The sequence below is a fragment of the Battus philenor genome, unplaced genomic scaffold (genome assembly GCF_028537555.1).
Source record: "Battus philenor isolate CCGP_79_NKW_IND1 unplaced genomic scaffold, ilBatPhil1.0.hap1 SCAF_8, whole genome shotgun sequence".
In the NCBI taxonomy this organism is placed as follows: domain Eukaryota; kingdom Metazoa; phylum Arthropoda; class Insecta; order Lepidoptera; family Papilionidae; genus Battus; species Battus philenor.
Window position 1 is genome coordinate 11122786 of NW_027181748.1, and position 20568 is coordinate 11143353.

Genomic DNA, 20568 nt, shown 5'->3' on the forward strand with positions numbered 1-20568 from the left:
CACAACTTAATGTCACGTGATCGACCACGTGGGTATTTTTTTTTTTTTTTTTTTTTTTTTTTATTTTACCCTCTCTTACGCATTTGTTATATTTGAGATTTTACGTAATAGACGAGTGCCCCGACCGATTCCCCAGACAAACCTGCAATAATGGAGAGGAGGAGACATTGACCTGCTCATTAAATACAGGTCCACTACCCGCGTGTCTTATTATTTCTAGCCGTTCCAACACGTCCATACGTAATCCTTTGCTACAGGTGTGCAGCACGTCATAGGAATGACCATGGGGCAAACTATGTCCAGTCTCTAATAAATGTTTAGAAAAATGAGATCTTTCAGGGCGATCATTTCTATATGCGGAAATATGCTCCTTATAACGAATGTTGAAACTTCGACCAGTTTGGCCCACGTACACCCCTTCACACCCACCACACTTTAACCTATAAATACCCGACTTTTTGTCAACCTCTGTTTTTTCCTTGCCGTTGCAAATCGCACGCCGAATAGTGTTGTTGGTTCTGAATGAAACAGAAACGCCGTTTTTTCTTAATATTTTAGATAATTTTTCGGATATTGGTCCCAAATACACTAAACTAGACCTACAGTTTTGGACACCGCGCTCAGGTGTCACCGAGTATAAAAGGCCCCTCACTCGCTGGTTCATCTTCTTCCTAATTAAACCATCCACCATTCTCCGCTCGTAGCCATTTGCAACAGCTATTGCATAAATAGTATTAAGTTCTTTATTATATGCTGCTACATTTAACGGGTATGTCATCAATCTATTTATATATGAATTGAAGGCCGCAAGCTTATGTTGCCAAGGATGACAAGAAGAGGATGGAATTACCAAATCCGTATCAGTTGGCTTTCTATATATTTCAAAAACGTGCTGACAATGTTCCTTTTTGATCGTGATATCAAGAAAGTTAATTGAATTGTTAATTTCAACTTCTAATTTAAACTTAATTTTTGGATGAAATTTATTTAAATTAGTTACAAAATTGTCCAAGTCTTGCCTTGTACCTGTCCAGCATATAAGAATATCATCCACATACCTATAATAGTAAAGGATGTTACTATTACCCACAATATATTTATTCTCATAGTTGTCCATGAAGATCTCCGCCATCAAAGGGGATAACGGAGATCCCATAGCCAATCCTTCACTCTGTCTATAATAACTACCGTTAAACCTAAAATAATTTTGTCGCATGCAAATTTTTGTTAACGTTGCAATTTCGTTCAGCTCCTCCGGATGCAGTGCCCTTCTCTCCAATAGATCTGATAATAATGATAAGCTCTCTTGGTAAGGGACATTGGTAAAAAGATTATCTACATCCAGAGATAAGAACAACGAGTTTTCTGGTAAGGTAACATCCTTCACTTTATTTATCAAATCGAGAGTATTTTGTAAACTATATTTTGGAGAAAATGCCGATTTTGATTTTATTATACTTTTTAACTTTTTAGCTAACTGATATGCTGGACAGCCAATGCATGAAACTATCGGACGTACCGGAACATTGTCCTTATGTATTTTAGGTAACCCGTACAACACAGGTGGCTGCGGATTCATCGGAACAATATGTTTTGATGAATTTTCGTGACTAAAAACGAACTTGGAACTATCTATAGCTTTTTTGATTTCTGTGTTGTAGCGGGTTGTTGGGTCCGAGCGCAGAGCAACAAAATCACCACTGTGAATTATATTATTGACTTTTCCAATGTAATCATTGTGATCTAAAATAACTATACTATTACCCTTATCAGCTTTCGTAACTATTAAATTATTGTCTCTAATTTTACGTTTTAATGATTTCGCCACTCTGATTTCGTCCACAGACGTGTTACTAGGTGAATCGTGCTTTTTTAATTCCTCAGCCACCACCGCCCTGACCGTATTACCTTTACCATTCATCACGCATGCTATCTCCGAATCTATTGCTAGTTCCTCCCTTTCTTTTTGTGTTAGTATTGGTGTTATGTTATATTTGCTACCCTTCTCCAGAAATGTTAACTCTTTGTTGGTTAATTGTATGGTAGTCATGTTTTTTACCCGTGGGTAGAAAACATGATCAGACTGCCCGTCACCATTACCGGCGCTGCCACCGTTATTACATTGCCCTACTTCTCTATGTACACCACCATTTCTGCCACCGGTTCCACCACCATGTTGAGCTGATGTTAACCTACGTAACTTATGAGACTGAATTATGTATTTATCATGCGCTGCCTGTGAAGCGAAATCTCTTGCCTTTTGGTCTAAAAGGTCAAATTCCACATTATGTAAATTGTAAACTAACTCGGTATGTAATACCTTCAAATGTAATTTCAGATTATCTCTAATCTTAAACCACCGGCGAGATTCCGCTTCTAACCAGACCTTCTGAGCCTTACGTATAGCCATATCAGCCGCATGGCTGACCGTGTTGGAACGGATATTAATATAACCCGGAATTACATTTAACCGCTTACACTGTTGGTTAAACCAAACGTTTTGAGCTGCCACCCGATGTAACTTAGTTAATTTGATGTATAACCTCGCCTGTTCAGCTAGGCATGCTGATCTTAAATATTTAATGGATTCAGGCGTTACATTGCGGAAGTCCATCCTAAATAAGAAAGGACCAATATCTAGCCACCTCCGCACATGCAGTGGTTGTCGTGCATGAAAGTGCACCGCCCGCCAGCCCGCTCGTAAAGAGTTAACATTTCTGGAGAAGGGTAGCAAATATAACATAACACCAATACTAACACAAAAAGAAAGGGAGGAACTAGCAATAGATTCGGAGATAGCATGCGTGATGAATGGTAAAGGTAATACGGTCAGGGCGGTGGTGGCTGAGGAATTAAAAAAGCACGATTCACCTAGTAACACGTCTGTGGACGAAATCAGAGTGGCGAAATCATTAAAACGTAAAATTAGAGACAATAATTTAATAGTTACGAAAGCTGATAAGGGTAATAGTATAGTTATTTTAGATCACAATGATTACATTGGAAAAGTCAATAATATAATTCACAGTGGTGATTTTGTTGCTCTGCGCTCGGACCCAACAACCCGCTACAACACAGAAATCAAAAAAGCTATAGATAGTTCCAAGTTCGTTTTTAGTCACGAAAATTCATCAAAACATATTGTTCCGATGAATCCGCAGCCACCTGTGTTGTACGGGTTACCTAAAATACATAAGGACAATGTTCCGGTACGTCCGATAGTTTCATGCATTGGCTGTCCAGCATATCAGTTAGCTAAAAAGTTAAAAAGTATAATAAAATCAAAATCGGCATTTTCTCCAAAATATAGTTTACAAAATACTCTCGATTTGATAAATAAAGTGAAGGATGTTACCTTACCAGAAAACTCGTTGTTCTTATCTCTGGATGTAGATAATCTTTTTACCAATGTCCCTTACCAAGAGAGCTTATCATTATTATCAGATCTATTGGAGAGAAGGGCACTGCATCCGGAGGAGCTGAACGAAATTGCAACGTTAACAAAAATTTGCATGCGACAAAATTATTTTAGGTTTAACGGTAGTTATTATAGACAGAGTGAAGGATTGGCTATGGGATCTCCGTTATCCCCTTTGATGGCGGAGATCTTCATGGACAACTATGAGAATAAATATATTGTGGGTAATAGTAACATCCTTTACTATTATAGGTATGTGGATGATATTCTTATATGCTGGACAGGTACAAGGCAAGACTTGGACAATTTTGTAACTAATTTAAATAAATTTCATCCAAAAATTAAGTTTAAATTAGAAGTTGAAATTAACAATTCAATTAACTTTCTTGATATCACGATCAAAAAGGAACATTGTCAGCACGTTTTTGAAATATATAGAAAGCCAACTGATACGGATTTGGTAATTCCATCCTCTTCTTGTCATCCTTGGCAACATAAGCTTGCGGCCTTCAATTCATATATAAATAGATTGATGACATACCCGTTAAATGTAGCAGCATATAATAAAGAACTTAATACTATTTATGCAATAGCTGTTGCAAATGGCTACGAGCGGAGAATGGTGGATGGTTTAATTAGGAAGAAGATGAACCAGCGAGTGAGGGGCCTTTTATACTCGGTGACACCTGAGCGCGGTGTCCAAAACTGTAGGTCTAGTTTAGTGTATTTGGGACCAATATCCGAAAAATTATCTAAAATATTAAGAAAAAACGGCGTTTCTGTTTCATTCAGAACCAACAACACTATTCGGCGTGCGATTTGCAACGGCAAGGAAAAAAACAGAGGTTGACAAAAAGTCGGGTATTTATAGGTTAAAGTGTGGTGGGTGTGAAGGGGTGTACGTGGGCCAAACTGGTCGAAGTTTCAACATTCGTTATAAGGAGCATATTTCCGCATATAGAAATGATCGCCCTGAAAGATCTCATTTTTCTAAACATTTATTAGAGACTGGACATAGTTTGCCCCATGGTCATTCCTATGACGTGCTGCACACCTGTAGCAAAGGATTACGTATGGACGTGTTGGAACGGCTAGAAATAATAAGACACGCGGGTAGTGGACCTGTATTTAATGAGCAGGTCAATGTCTCCTCCTCTCCATTATTGCAGGTTTGTCTGGGGAATCGGTCGGGGCACTCGTCTATTACGTAAAATCTCAAATATAACAAATGCGTAAGAGAGGGTAAAATAAAAAAAAAAAAAAAAAAAATACCCACGTGGTCGATCACGTGACATTAAGTTGTGGTGGGGAGGAGGTGACATATAAATAACAAAGCGACAGCGGACTGAGCTCACTCGGTGTTTAGCACTAATCTGTGTAACAACTCCTGAAGATGCCCCGTGGAGGGGTGAAACACGTGTTGAGTGAATTTACGGTGGCGGTTGTGTAGTTTGCATTGTCTGTCGCATGCGCATTTACGAGCGGGCTGGCGGGCGGTGCACTTTCATGCACGACAACCACTGCATGTGCGGAGGTGGCTAGATATTGGTCCTTTCTTATTTATATAAAATTTCTTTAAAGCAAAATAAATTTTATAAATATCAACGCTTGGCCCAGTTCATTTTATCTTTAGCTTAGATGCACCGCAAGAAAAGTGAAGTGTCTCGGAACAAGGCGTTTAAAACAACGTACATTTTTATTTGTAAAAAAAAATGTGTATTTATACAATTACGTTTAGTATATCCTCCAATTCTGACAGCTAGTAACTAGCCAACGTAATATTGTTTCATATAGAATTGATGACGATGATTTGATGAACCCTCATTAGAAAGATGCAGCTCGAAGAAGATTTTTCAACTGAGCAAAGTTTTGCGCAGCCATTCTCTGCTCTTTCCTGCTGAGACCAACTGACGCATTCTCCTTCTCTGATGCTCTCCTCTCAAATAGTATGAGATCATTTCAATAACTTTCTACGTTCACAGCTGGACCGACTAGCAGCGAGACCTATGCCATACATTTATAGATTTATTTATTTTAAATCAGCACGCCAACAGGAATGTGTGTGAAACAACAGTGAAACTAATCACTCAACAATGTAGAAAATTTAATATGTTTTCCTATTATATGCTAGCTTATGTGTAAAGATTAACTGAATAAAACACAAAAGATTTTATACATTAGTTAAAGCGATATCACAGGAAAAAAGAATAGCCAAGCATGTACGAAGTGTTAAAGGTGGATAAAACGTGGATATTTTCGCATTAAATTGATGGTTAAATTTCTTCTTGAACCGGCTGAAAGCGTCTTGCATTTAGTATTTTTCGAAGACCTCAACAAGGTCATTTGTCCACACAAGATTATTATAATTGTATTATATGATTAGTTATTTTTGTTTGTAACCTTGTTTTAATTTAAGTTTTTGCCCTTTTCTAGCTTTTAATAAAACATATTGGTAATGAGTATTCCGAATGATACATGCTATGACTGCCTTTAATCAGTTGTAAAAGAAAATATTTTCACAATTTATAATGATTGTAAATACTAATCGCGATCCTACGTTAATAGATAAATAAATATAAATATTATTTATTGTAATCCTACACCAACTTGCAAAAAGAGCGACAAGCTACCACTCGACTGAAATGTTGACATTGAATTGTTTGTTTAGATGGAGAATCAAATATTATAAAGTGAATTTGGATTTCAGTGCATATTAAATATCAAAGTAAACTCATCTAGAGACCTATAATCTCAATCTAATCTGGTGTGCACGACTATTCGCCGTTTAATGAAACAATTACAATCTAAATATATCAACAAAGTATGGACGTCCTGCGTCACCTTACTTAAAATATTGTTAAACTATATAAGGTGTTTGCTTATTGGTGTAAAGGCTTTAAATGGGTGAATGTATTGCTCATTAAGTATCAACTCTTAAGTACACTATATCTAAAACTGAATGATTACAAAAGTAAAATAAACATTATGATTGTACAGTAAAAACAGAGCTTTCAAAATCCAAACTACTATAAATTTAACTATTGTTTACTATCTGTCTCTGCAATTTTTTTTTGCCTGAAGTTATTTTAGAAAGTAGAAAAAAATGATGTAACATATTTCATAGTGATTATTTAATATGGGTTGATTTTAAATAGGTGTAAAAGCTGCAAAGTTCTTTACTGGCAAATGAGCTATGTATTCACTCCTTCAAAGCTTTAACATCTATCAGTAATTGTTTTAACAATTAGCAATGTATGGATGTCTTACTCAGATTTACTTAAAATATTGTTTACTGTACAGTATAATTTCACATTGAATAAACGTAAATAATTTAACAAATTACACGTGCGTACTTTTATAAATATTCGTCGTAAATAAATTTGAATTCCAATAAGAGCGTTCAATCCAGACAAAAGTCTATCTGGTACAAATGCGAGGGACGCCTATAATATAAAACGGAGGGTTGCTTCGTAAACATTATTCAGGGTTTTAAGACGAACACTAAAATTGTTACATAATAATGTAATAATTGTAATAACATAGTCCAATTTATTAATAATTAAGTCAATGTATCAAGTCAGTCATGTAGCTGTTTCAATGTCACCCTTAGTGTAGAAACTGACGTAAAAGGTAATTAGCACAGTACAGTACTGGGATTAGTAATTTGAATAGACCCGATCACCGTCCGACTATAAAGGACTCATAGCGATAGATCTCTGTAATCTTAATGAGTTTCTAAACTTCCAAAGGAAATTTCTATTACGAACACTCTGATAAAATATGTTGTGACTATGTCTTGCTGTGGTCTAAAGTAATGCAAAAATTATAGTAAAACTACGTTTTTTATATTTTATATCCTATCCTGTTATTGTTATAGAAATATTTTATTTTGCTGTGCGTTACTACACTTCAGAAAGCATATAAATCATATACGTTTTCTGTTATCGGAAGTTTCCGTGTGAGTCGTGTAAGTTTTGTGAAAGAGCACGCCATCACAAATTATTACTATTAAGCCGGAATTATCATACACTGTAATTGTTTCTGAAAGATTCATATTTATGTATACAGATAGAGAGATATAAAATATCTCAACTATGTAACGAACTCATCACCATTTATCTGGAATCATAAAACGTAAAGACTTGAAATTTAATCAGAATATTTCTTTTGCCAAGAAAAGATTAGCTAAGAACGGATTTTATGAAATTCCACACGCAAGTGAAGCGGAAGAGCATGTATTAAAAATGCATATTTTCCTACTACTACTATAGGTATAAAACACATGTCAAAACATTATTTATTATTTTGAAAATTAGTAACAATTTAATTTATGAAATTACACCCACAAAAGTCAGTGCAGGCCAAGCGAAGCGAGGTATAGCTAGTAATAATAAGTAACAATTGTGGTAAAAAAATCAAAGTAACATTCGCTGTAAATTAAAGATCACATAAATAAATTATAAACACAAAACCAACCACGCAAATAAGATGTTGAAACAAGTATTATGTTGAAATTAAAACGGCGCCGTAGCCCTGGCAAGAATAGGTGCATCGGGAACTTTGTGCGGAGTGAAAGCATGAGATTGGGCGGGCGGCAGTCCGGGAGAGGCTGCGTGCCCGCCCTATAGGCCCAGTGGCTCTTCGACCGCCGAGCCGAGCGCACGTCGCGCTGCGCAACATTTCACGCACCCGCCGGTACGCGTTACACTTACAAACACGCATGCAATCCAATCCTCTATCCCCCCTGACCCCCTCATTTTACCCTCACCCAACCCCTATCCCCCCAACCGACCACCACAGGCTCCGTGACCTCCAGGTGGATACTAATTGCGCGATGCATGTACATTTAACCTTCAAATAAATATTTATAAATAATTGAAACAATTTCGCAATAATTATCCACTGTTTACATCAGTGTTTCATAGTGATTCTGTCGCATGTTTGTAATTAGAAATAGATTTGTTAGTAGTTTTACACAAAGTTGTCGAAATATCGATGTTAATCAATACCTACGCTTTTATTACAATTACGCGCTTTTACTAGTTATTACAATCCGCATTTGTGCTAAAGAATCCTAATAGAAATAACAAAGATTCCCCAACGTGTTCTTTGTTCGAGAGCTCAGATTTTATGCAACAAGTGGTTGAAAAGTTTCATCTCTTCTTCGGATAAGTCTAAATATGTGAAAACTTGCAATAAAAATAACTTAGCCTTTAAAAGAAGGCAAAGATTTAAAATTTAAATTTCTATATATACTTATAGATTTACTACACTTAGATATTCTATATTATATATCAATAGATGAAACAAAAGTTATTACCAAAGTTTTAAGATCCAATTTTTTAAATATTGTATTTTTAGACATAACAATTACAATTTACTGATCAAACTATCATATTTTAAAACAACAATTAAGTCACTTACATTTTTTAATTTTATTGAGTGAAATTTTCATAAAATAGTTTTATTTTCATGACTTCTTTGTGGACTAAGTCAACTCAAAATAAAACATATTATGGTTGTTGTTTTAAAATAAAGACGTTCTTCAATATTTTTATAATTAAAATACATTGTCAAATAACCTTTTAAATGGCATAAACTTATCTTATTAAATAAAACATTAAAATGTTGAATAGAATTTCTGTAATCATTGTACAACAGTACCTTTATCGATTTAAAATATTTTGGTTTCCGAATTTTTCATATATTCTTAGCATTTTCTTCATAAAATAATAAGACAATGTTTAAGAACATATAAATAGGTAATTATTGTAATCTTCAAACTAAATTATGTTAGAATTCATTTCTTTGCGTCTTTCCTTTTATTTAAAAGTACTTTGAATGAGTTCTTGAAAGAATCCCCCGTAAAAGCTTTTAGGCGTCGTAAATGCAAATCCAACTGATATGTTCAGAGAGCGCACTGATAAAAGGGACAAAGTCAAACGAAATTATTATACAATCGTGGAGGTCTTTTTCAACTTATATATATATACATAAATATATATGATAGCAACTTTATAAACGAGATCGGGAATAAAAGTTTTCCGACGGCATGATGACATAATATCTTTAGCCATTCCGACTTCTTCTAGCTGGAAAACATCCATTTTTATGTTACAATGTGAATATAAAAATAAAATCAAACCTTAATAAAATAATTAACGTGAATATAATAAAATCGACACCGATCGAATACCTATTTTCGTACAGTTACAAGAACCTTTCGAAGTTGTAAGACTTTCCAAAACATTATAACTTCTTTGTACACTGTTCATGAAATAAGTGCTATTCAGGAAAGTACACTAGCCTTTTTGTTGAACTTAGGACAAAATGAATCACAAATGTAAAGTCACAGAATATAATAAAAAATATTAAAATAAACCTTAAGTTATATCAACTGAATATACCATGTATGCTTACGTTAACTAATATATATATATATATATATATATATATATATATATATATACATGTTTTGTTAAGAAATATTTAAATAATACACTTTAACAATTATCTATTATATTAGTGGTTGGTACCGTTATTATTTATCTATTTTAGGGAAACATAAATTTATTAAAATAAAGTAAAAAGTGAAAATAAATAGTTATGCACTAATTACTGAGACATATGGAAATTACAAGTATAAAATCAGACAAGTTATCAGCTCTAACTACATAGCAATAATATTATTGGAAGTGAGAAATTAGCAATGATTTTTGTTTTGAAAGTGAACAATTTCATAAAACACTTCTGCTGTTCAGTTCGCTTCTTGACAATTGAAAAATACTGCTCAACGAGGGATTGCTGAAGAGTCTCTCTTGGTTAATTAACAGCCTTTGAAATTATTTCTAAAAACACAAACGACACGTTTTACATCCTCTTTACTTTTTCTTTTGTTACATTTTAATGAATAATTTAAGCGTATGTGTGCGTATAGACATTAAATTCGGTTGCGGTATAGTTCTAACAAGCCACTTAACACTATTAGATAAAGTTGATTAACATATATTGCGTGACGTTATGCTATTTATTTATGAGATAAGTTATTTATTTGTATACTAAATAAAACGCAACATCGTAGAATTAAAATTTATTATTAATTAATTATTAGGTATTTTGCGTGTGTCATTTGATGATTTCAATATTTTTTTACGCTAAGTCATTTTTATAAAAATATACATTAATTATCATCAAAGGAAAGTTTACCTTAATAATAATTTTGTTGATTATTTGATTTCATAAAATTTTATTCATGTTATAATTAATTACAATAAAATTAATTTTGTTAAATGTGCTTTCTCTACGTTATATCATAAATGTTAGGATAGTCAGAGTCCTCTAAGCAATAGAATTTAAATCTCTTTCTCAGAAATAAATGTAAAGATAAAAAGATTATTCACGGCAACAGAACCTAAAATAACATCTGATTAGGTTTGTTTGATGGAGATTGCTTTTGATATAATTTAAAATAAATAATTCATACACTAATACAATATAATTGTCTAGGTAAATTAAAATATTCAATGTTTAAAATGGATTATTAACTACCACAGATTCAAATATCTATTTCTATGTTCTTGAGATTACAAACTTCTCCATCTTAATTTCTTTTGCCATACTATAATATATTTTAAATTACTGAGAAAATTTGATATCTATCTTCCTATATTATATATATTGTCTTTATAAATTATACTTTGTCTTGTTTTAGCTATTATTATTAGTAAATACCATTACTCTAACACGCATTGCTGTTGCTCTGTGCTATTTAATGAAACGTAAATAAATAGATATAGGTATATAAGTTTTCAGCGCTTGCTTTCAAATTACTAACTCAAAGATAAATAAAACATAAGATTTGAATATATAAAGACAGATGCGAGTGAAACGTTGTGTCAAAATATATTTTAATTTTTTTATAGGAGAAAATTAAATAATTGACTTCATATTGAAGTAAGTTCTGTGAAAAAATACGTTTAATATCAATAATAATATTCTATTCGCCCTTATTTGGTTCTAGATATAATATGTACATTATACCGAAAACTAAATAAGGTTCGTACCTAGAGTGAATTTTATTCTCGTCGTTATCGTCATTTCGATAATCATATCGTCGAAACGATATCTATGAGAAGATATACCATAATCGCCAAGTTTGGCAGGCGGGTTGGCTATCGCAGTATGTCATTATGGTACGCAGAAGACGCCGCAGTCTATCCTCTATTAATGTACAAAGTGTAAATTATTAAAGATTGTACCCCGGGAATCAATCCTGCGCTCTTAATCGCAAGTTTCAGTTCCCTACCACTAGGTTACCACAGCTCAATTATATAGAATAAACTTTATTCTATATAAATAGAAAACGTAGCAAAAGCCCTGCGGGAATATTTTATTGCAAGCCAGAACTTTCCACTTGATACAGAGGATGTATCTCATTTCTTACTTCGAGATGTTTAATAGCTACCGAAATATCCAAGTAAATTAAATATTAACCTTTTCCCTATCAAAGCAACTCAAAATACTCATGATTTTTAATAAAATTAAGAGTATTTTGCGCTTCAATTTTCCTTTGAGAATTCTAGAAAATCACTACAACATTAATATATAACCGACATTAATAATAAAAAAAGTAAGATTATTAAATTTTAAATTACATTTTTTTAGTCTTTCATATTTTATAAATTGCACGTATACTGAACGTGTCCGTATATACATATGACATTTTTAGACACAAATTTAACGTGTATATACGATGAATGAAAATAATCCCTTTAATTTTATCTCTGATGATGAACAAATACAATCATCATTTTTAAGTATTTCATCAAAATAAATTTATGGTTAGACACGAATGATTAAAGTATTTATACCCAATCACAATTTATTAACAGCTTGTCAGGTGGGTTTAACCAGGAATGGGGTGCGGTCGGGGTCACCCAAATAGGTCAGTGCCAAAACAGCCTTGACCAGATCGCAGCCGGGAGACCTGTTGAACAATTGTTTGTTCGCACGTAGCCATAAAAATAAGATACAGATATCACGATTGTTTTATTATAATAACCGAAGAAATGCTTTGAACTGATTTACAGAATAATTCAAATTTTATATTTTCTTTCATATTTAATGGAATCAGGCGTTACATTGCGAAAGTCCACCCTAAGTAAGAAAAGGACCAATATTTAGCCAAATTCGCACATTTTCTTTCCTACTCTCTTTAGTATTACATACCAGATATTTCATCAAACATTCATTTATAGTCCTGTTTTTTTTAACTTTATTCTTTATTATAATAAAAAATCTCCCTATTCTCTATCCATATATGTATTATAATACATAATAATTATTTACAAATCTAAAAAGAAATATGTAACACTTCTATTTTTTAATAATTAACGTAAACATAATAATAAACATTTAACTTCGCAATTACTCCGATTAATATCTTGACAAAATTTTCATTTCAACACCTATTAATCATATAATTATCTCTTAGTAAAAAATTCATGTAAAATAACCATTACCAAACAACTTTTTCAAAAAAAAATACTTAAAAGTGTGACTTGTCTTGTTATTAAATAAATTATCAAAAAATCAAATTTACAAAGTGAAAGCGGTAAGACAAAAGGGCACTGGCGTGATATTATTATGTCTCTCCATTAACAAAGGTAAGATTCGGAAAATATTAAATTCAAGAGAGCATAAAGTAAAGATATTGTATCGAATCTTCATTTTTCTTATCAATCTGTGCAGTTACCATTGTCCAATCGACATGTCATTTCTTTTAAGACATTTCTATGTTTCACTGTCTCCCGCTCTTCAGGTGACTTCGCAGAAAAACGTGTCTCTATCATTAATCGGCAATGACCTTCCACTGCGGATCGAATTAGTTTTTTAGGTTTCTTTTTTAATGATTTTTCTTATAAGTTATTGCTTAACTAGTACCTGTTTGTCCTCTTCATTTAGCTTACATTTGAATCTTAAATAAAAAATTAAAAAAAAATAAAATTAAAAACTTACTTTGTATTTTTGAATTTTATTTATTCAGGTCACACGTTGATTCTACTTCCTCAACATCCTTAAAAATGTTGAAAGATTTTCCAGGACGTAAATAAAATTAAAAAAAAAATCCTTAAAATAGACCAATTATCTTATGTAGTTTCATTTTGTTGTGATAATTTAAATTATTTTAACAAAATTGATCAATACAGAATTTCAGTGGGAGTTACACATCTCGCATGGCCAAACGGCCGATGAGTAACTGCGCAATAAATAGTTTCGATAGTACATAGCCGCGAATATATTTAGTGATTGAAGCTAAAACAATAAACACCGCACTCTATTACACTAGATACAACTATTTGAAAGATAATTCACGCTAACAAATTCGTACTTTGTTCAGGGCCAGTGCCGTTGACGCTATAGATGATATACGGGTAGAAACGAATTAATTTAGGAAGGAATTTTAATAACTTATCATAACAAACTTGCACATAGATAATCGAGGCCATTTATTTTTTATTATTCGTCTCAATAAATAATATATATTATCTAGAGTATAATTCTTATGGAAGGACAAGTACTTAAATATATAGAAGTTTTGTTCATGAAAAAAGGATGTAAATATATTTAAGTGCATTATACAGGAACACTGATGATTGGTGTAAAAATTTTAAAGCGCTAAAAACTTATTTTCTCATAAAGAAAAAATATTAAAATTTGAAAAGAATTAGAAAATACAGAAAACAAGTTTTTGAAATTTGAATTACTACATTTCAAAATATGTTATTGTTTACTACATGTCCCTGTAGACTTTGTTCTGTTAAAAGTAATTGGCCTGTCGCTTTCAATAGAAATAAATAATGTAACTTATTTCAGAGTGATCACTATAAACAAGGTAATGGGATTATTAAAGTTTCAAAGCTTTTGGTTGATAAATGAGCTATACATTAAACCCTTTAAAGCTTTTATACCCACAATAGATCACCCTGTAGATGTTCCAGATATATTCGTTATATCTTATGGAACGAAACATATCCAATTTATTAATGTCTGAACTGCAAAACTTTCCTGACTGAAACCGAAAGACATTGTCCCCAGGGAATAGAGCAACGTCACATTACTTCTAATACGTCTCTACTACGGGAGAGATGACATAAATTGGCCGCCGCGGTCTTGTTTTAACCTTTATATGGTTCTAAAGTTTAATAAGACATCCCTGGGGTATATGAAATAAAATAATAGACAGCGGTCACTTTGACGAACTGACTATAAAAAAAATATTCGTTTAAATTAGCGCCGCAAACATTTAGGTTTCATTTATTTTCTGTTGTCAACGTCATGCCAGCCAATTGCAAAGCACAGACCTCTCCCAAAGATCGCCATGATATATCTGTTACACTTACGTTAATTGTTTTATATTCTTTCATCACAATTTTTAATCAAAATGTTAACCTTTCAAGAAAAAATTTAAACATTATAACAAATAAATATAATAAAAATGTGTAAAAACTATATCTTTTTGTTTTTTTTAAATAGCCATGATGCGGCGTGGGTCGATGGCGATAGTCGGTGTAGGCGAACCACTAATCGTGGTTGAGGAAAGTGGAGTGGAAGATGCAGAATCATCGTCACGTTCGCTGGCGCCTGCCCGTGACCTCTCCGTGGATCAGGAGTCTCCTCCAGATCCCTATCATCTGTCACCCTGGCGGGAAACTCGAAAACATTCCTTGCCGACACCGTCATGTACATCCGGTCCAACGGCTAGTCAAGTTAGTAAAACAATACAGACTTATAACGTTTTTTGTTTTTAGTTTAAATTTTCATTCTTGCCCGAACTATAAAAGCCATTGATATCTGTAATTTCAACAGAATTTTATGTAATTTAAATAAAATTCTAATGAATTTTTTATTTAAAATATGTTAATAATAATTTAAACAACCAACATTGGAGCAAAAAATATGTACGTTACACGTAAAAAATTGTCATTAAGTTATTAAAAACAATTTTATCATAAACAACTATTAAATAAAATTATTTTATGTTTAGTTTGCATATACGCGGAATGCATATGAATTTAAAAAATGATATAGATAATAACGAAAGGCATATTTAAATTTTTTTTAATAATGTGCCATCAGTGCAACCGCAGAACGTCCAATGGTGGAAATATAAAGATCTGGTTGGAAGCGGCCTGTATCGAGCATCCATGACGACCTTAACAAGGTCGTCTGCCCACCTTGTTGGTGATTGTCAACCGCTGCGTTTGCCGGTCTGTGGTTTCTTCTCCAAAATCTTAAGACACCAACGGCCACCTGCTCTGTGCGCTACGTGACGTGCCCAATCCCACTTCAACTTATCAATCCGCTGAGCTGTCGATTATTTACGGCCGTCTTCGAATCTCCTCATTCTTAACTCTATCTTGTACATTAATATAACACTAACGTTAATAACCTTACTACTAACTTTATTTACTCTTTATTGTTCTTGTTATGTAATAGCACATAAAAAGAAATCAGATGATATCAGCAAACAATAAAAAACAAAGGGCGGTCTTATCGCAAGTGACGATTTCTTCCAGACAACATTCGTACCATTTATAAATTTGCTTGAACATTTAAATTGTTCACAACAGGTAAGACGCTTGTCGGAACGTGGAGAAGGAGCCGTTCGAGAAGCCCGAGAAGCTGCATTTCTGGCTACACTGAGCCAAGCACCGCCACAGCCGGGAGGGAGAAGGTATTTCAGTTAATCATCATCATATCAGACATTAGACGTCCACTAGCATAGACATAGACCTCTTCCTATGATCGCCAAAGTGCTCGAAAAGGAGTTATAAAATTTTCGACAAAAATATTACCGATTTTCACAACAACACTAGTGTGGTATACATTATGAATACCAGAAGCAAAAAACATTTTTTTTATTTGTAATACTTAACTCAATGTAGAATTAGTAAATCTTTCTATTGGCAATATATACTCTTTTACTAAAGAGTATTATATAATGTTCAGAAAGCTTCCATCGCCAAAATTTAACATCACGTCTCTGAGCTAACGCTTTCAATGTTTATTAAATTTGTAATTTTATTTTATTTTTTAAAAATATGTTGTCACGTTGAGTTACTTTCGTCTGTATGTCTCAGGTCTGAAGCAATTACCTTTCGAACAGGTGTTAGAATCAACTATAAGTCAATAAGTATGTCATTCGCCGAATATGAATGAAAATAAGTAGAGTGTATGCAGAGTAAGATAGGGCTTAACACTTCCCTTCAGATATTAGAATTTTTAATTTTTATACCATAAAGCGACTTGATCAGGTTCATAGGTAAGTGAAATACTCTGACGGTCTCAAAGTACCCAAGGTTGAACTAAAAAAATATTCGTAGCATCGCAATAACTCGCAGCTTTGTGATTTCAAAAAGTACGTCACGTGAGACGACCATTCGTATCTAATACTAAACTATTGTTAAGCTTTCATTATAAATTAAAATTCTGGAACCTTTACAAAAACGTTTTGTCTAGTTTAATAACTAAAATTATAACATAGCCGCAAAAGCATTTTAATATTGCAAAGTAAAATCAAATATTTTAATATAATTAATTTGTTTGCAGACATTCCGTTGTCACAATTTCGCGCGTGCCTCAAGCACTATTCGGGCGCGGACGGCGAGAGTCAATCGCTGCCTTTCCGGCACTCAGTCGCCGTAGAGATTCTGGAGCTAAAAAATGTAAGTACTTATTCAATATTTTTTTAATTATTATAATTATTATTATATTTTTCAATAATTTTTTTTATAATTATGACATAAAATTTATTTATTGCTGTGAAAATCTTTATCGTCTTTTCCCAAAAAGTTGTTCTTGGTGCAGGTCCGCCAGCTATTGACACATTTGGAAGTTCTCACAACTTGCAGCTTGATATCATGGACGATATCGTACAAGCTCGTAAAGTTCGGATGCGTCTTTGGAACACATCCAATGAAAGAGTGTGCGAAGTGCAACCGCTTGACGAAAGATCTCCCATTAGCGGTTCCATTAGATACACAAATCGTGGTCGTCGTCATTCAGATTTCGTTGGTGCACCGCTTCCTCCGATACCAGCGCGACGCCGTGCTTCGGAGATGCCACCACCTCCTCCCATCCCACCACGCACCGGCGCTGGAGTGGTTTGTACTGATACAGACCTCCGTTTAATGCTCAACGCACTCACATCTTCTGCTACGGAGATCGATCGTTGCGGAAAACCTGAAAGAACCAGACGCCTCGCTGATATGCGTTCCAGCAGCTTCGATGCCTCTACCCTCCGTGAAAAGTCTACAGAATCGGGCACTACATGGTTTACTCAACGTCATCAGACTTTAGCAACGAAGAAAAAAGAGAACGAACCAAAGAAACCAAAAGTTACGTTCGCACCAGACTCAAAACAAGCTCCTGGGGATGCCGCCGCTGTTATTTGGGATAAACCGAGTGGTTCTGTAGTGGACGCCAGCGCTCTAGGTAGTGCTATTGAAGTGTTTCTAAGAAGAAGTAGCGCTGCGGAGCCTGTACCTTCAACTTCGGGCATAACAACGCCAAAAGTTAATAAAAAAATGGAAAAAGAAGCTAAAAAAGCAGCCGAGAAACGGATTAAATCATTAGAAACTCCAAGCACGAGCAGACAGGCAGCGCTCGCAGAGGGCGGACGTTGGGGTAGCAACAGGCCAGATGACGAGGATGCATCGGAAGGTTGTGACGCCTCGATATGCTCGTCATTAAAAGACCTTTTCGTGTAGGCACATACAGTGCATTTTAAAGTCTTATAAATTATAATTTAGTCGTCAAGTACAGATTGCTCTCTACATGAGCGTAATCAACACGCTGCGACTAATCGTCGCCCGTGTCGTCTTAAATGTGGTCAGTGTACCTTACTTTATCAATCTTTCAATGTGATAGACAGCGAGCTCGCGCCGGTCGTCCGACTCCGCGACCGACGCCTGGTCTGCGCAGAATTATTTTTAGAGCAAATTCTATTTTCATTGTAAATTTTTTGATATTAGCAATCATAATATTGACTTATTGTTAGATAGTAAAATTGTAAGTATTCGTAATCGATAGGCGTGCGTTTTCCATGCCGAGCTGTGGCCGGCGATTCCCCCGCACGCCTTCCCTGTCCCTTCCTCGTCTCGTTCCATGAATCTGTGTCATGTAATCCATTGTACTAATAATGATTAAATATATCATTTAGCAAACGATTATAAGGAAGTGTCGGGAGAAATGTACGCTTAATAGGCAACGTCGACTTCAGACGCCTTTATCAATAAAAATTTTTATCGATGTTATCTTGTGTATTATTGGAACCTTTTTATATCCTTTTGCCATCTAGTTATTTTTGTTGACAAAAATTTACTAATTTATGATGTTCTTTAGACGGGTCATCAGTGCCACATTTATATATTGCGGAATATGTATTGATAATTCTTGGATTAAAAAAATGCCGAAATCCCGCAAAGCAAAAAAATAATAAAGCTTTTGAATTTATATCGTCCTGTGTATACTCTCAAACTCCTATCGAGGCAGACATCTCCGCCTAACAAATTAATACTTAATTAAAATTGTGGTGATCTCAGAAAATTAAAACCAATTTTCAAATACTACGTACTAAGTTACCGAAGCAACTTTCTACCATGAAACAGTTAATTTTTATATAGTTTATCACCAATTGTAATAAGAAAAGAGTTTTATATTGTATAAATTCACACAAGCAACTTTAAAGCTTACCCACTTAACACCACCACTCATTGTGAGTATAAATGTATCTTTAATTTTGAAATATCATTATCTTTTCGTTAAAAATCTGTTTAAAGAAGAATAAAATTTTAGCTAAAAACTTGGAAACAATATTAATAACATGTGATATTATTCTTATATAACCTCTATCAATTTAACATCTACAATTACAGTATTATTTAATTAACTAAAGATGATGAAATGTATTCAGTTTAAATCAGCAAGCGAAACAACCGACTTGAAAGTAATTCAATCTAGCATTACTTCAACCTTGTGATTTTTCTGTGAGGGAAATCGTCCGGCTTTGACCGTTTTTCCTTTATTCTTGTAACCAATCAATATTATCTTCCAAGTGAAGCTTTCATCAAATATTTGTATATTTGATGAAAGCTTACCACCTTATGTAGTTGATTTCAAAGAGTTTTTATTAAATCTAAACACTACGTATTAAGAAAATTAATTTGAGTATTTTTAATGACAATATGGCTTGCTATTTGCACATTTAAAAGTATGTGTCATCAGAAGATAAACATAAAACATTATGAACTAATTATTAGAGGAAAAAGAAAACAATTTACGTATTTACTTTTTTATCATTGGAGAGTGCCCGTGCAGTAGGCGCCTATTTACTGACATGATGATAATAATGATGATTTAGGCAGTAAGTAGCTAAAGTAATAAAGGAAAAACGTGTGCAAAGCTCTTTATACACAAAAGATTAAAAAAGGATCAGACCACCTTCTACTCAGTATAATATCAATTCATAACGTAGCGACACATTTTAATCGAAGTTATCCTGGCCATCCTTTATTGGACTAACTTACAATTACAAAATTAGTTAAAGTGTGATTATTGAACGTAATAAACACTTCTTATAATAATGAATATCAAACAGGAAAAATCTAAGTCATCGTAACAACAAACACTGTCGACGATTTCATTATATCCACAATATTTTTTTATTAAGGGACGTTCGCTGAGCAGATCAGTCCGTGGCCTCGATTCCAGAACTTGAGGCACCAGCAACCATCTGTTCTGCGCGCTATATTGGTTACATTAGTTAAAAATTATTAAAATTATAATGAAAGTAAATACAATCAGGAACATCTCGAAATTTTAATCTGGTTACTACAAGTTACAGTCATTTTGCCTGGCATCGATTTTAGCATATAAAGGAAAAAAGTACGACTTGTGGAAAAGTACGACTGTGTTTATTTTTATAGAACCTTGACTTTTCGCACAATGCTCCGACAGCTCGGTACTAATATATTATTTTACAAGACCTTGTTCACGACGTGCCAAATAAAATGCAGGGCCCTGTGTTTTATTTTACTGGTTAATTTAAGTCAGTATTTACCTGTAAAATATAAATTACAATAATTGTA

General features: G+C 33.6%; 1 protein-coding gene across 1 annotated transcript; it reads left to right on the forward strand.

Annotated features, from left to right (window-relative positions):
* The first annotated feature begins 8097 nt into the window (after positions 1–8097).
* On the forward strand, positions 8098–18576 carry LOC137931754 (uncharacterized). Its single transcript, XM_068775248.1, has 5 exons — positions 8098–8113; positions 14954–15186; positions 16051–16154; positions 17030–17145; positions 17288–18576. Exons 2-5 carry the CDS (start codon positions 14956–14958, stop codon positions 18187–18189), a joined length of 1353 nt encoding a protein of 450 aa, XP_068631349.1. The 5' UTR covers positions 8098–8113; positions 14954–14955; the 3' UTR covers positions 18190–18576.
* Positions 18577–20568: the final 1992 nt, after the last annotated feature.

What these genes read in the sequence shown, in the direction of transcription:
- LOC137931754 (XM_068775248.1), top strand. Translation starts at nt 14,956, where the DNA reads ATGATGCGGCGTGGGTCGATGGCGATAGTCGGTGTAGGCGAACCACTA. An exon ending in CCACAGCCGGGAGGGAGAAG is followed by an intron (nt 16,155 to 17,029) that starts GTATTTCAGTTA and finishes ATTTGTTTGCAG; the next exon opens with ACATTCCGTTGTCACAATTT. An exon ending in AGATTCTGGAGCTAAAAAAT is followed by an intron (nt 17,146 to 17,287) that starts GTAAGTACTTAT and finishes TTCTTGGTGCAG; the next exon opens with GTCCGCCAGCTATTGACACA.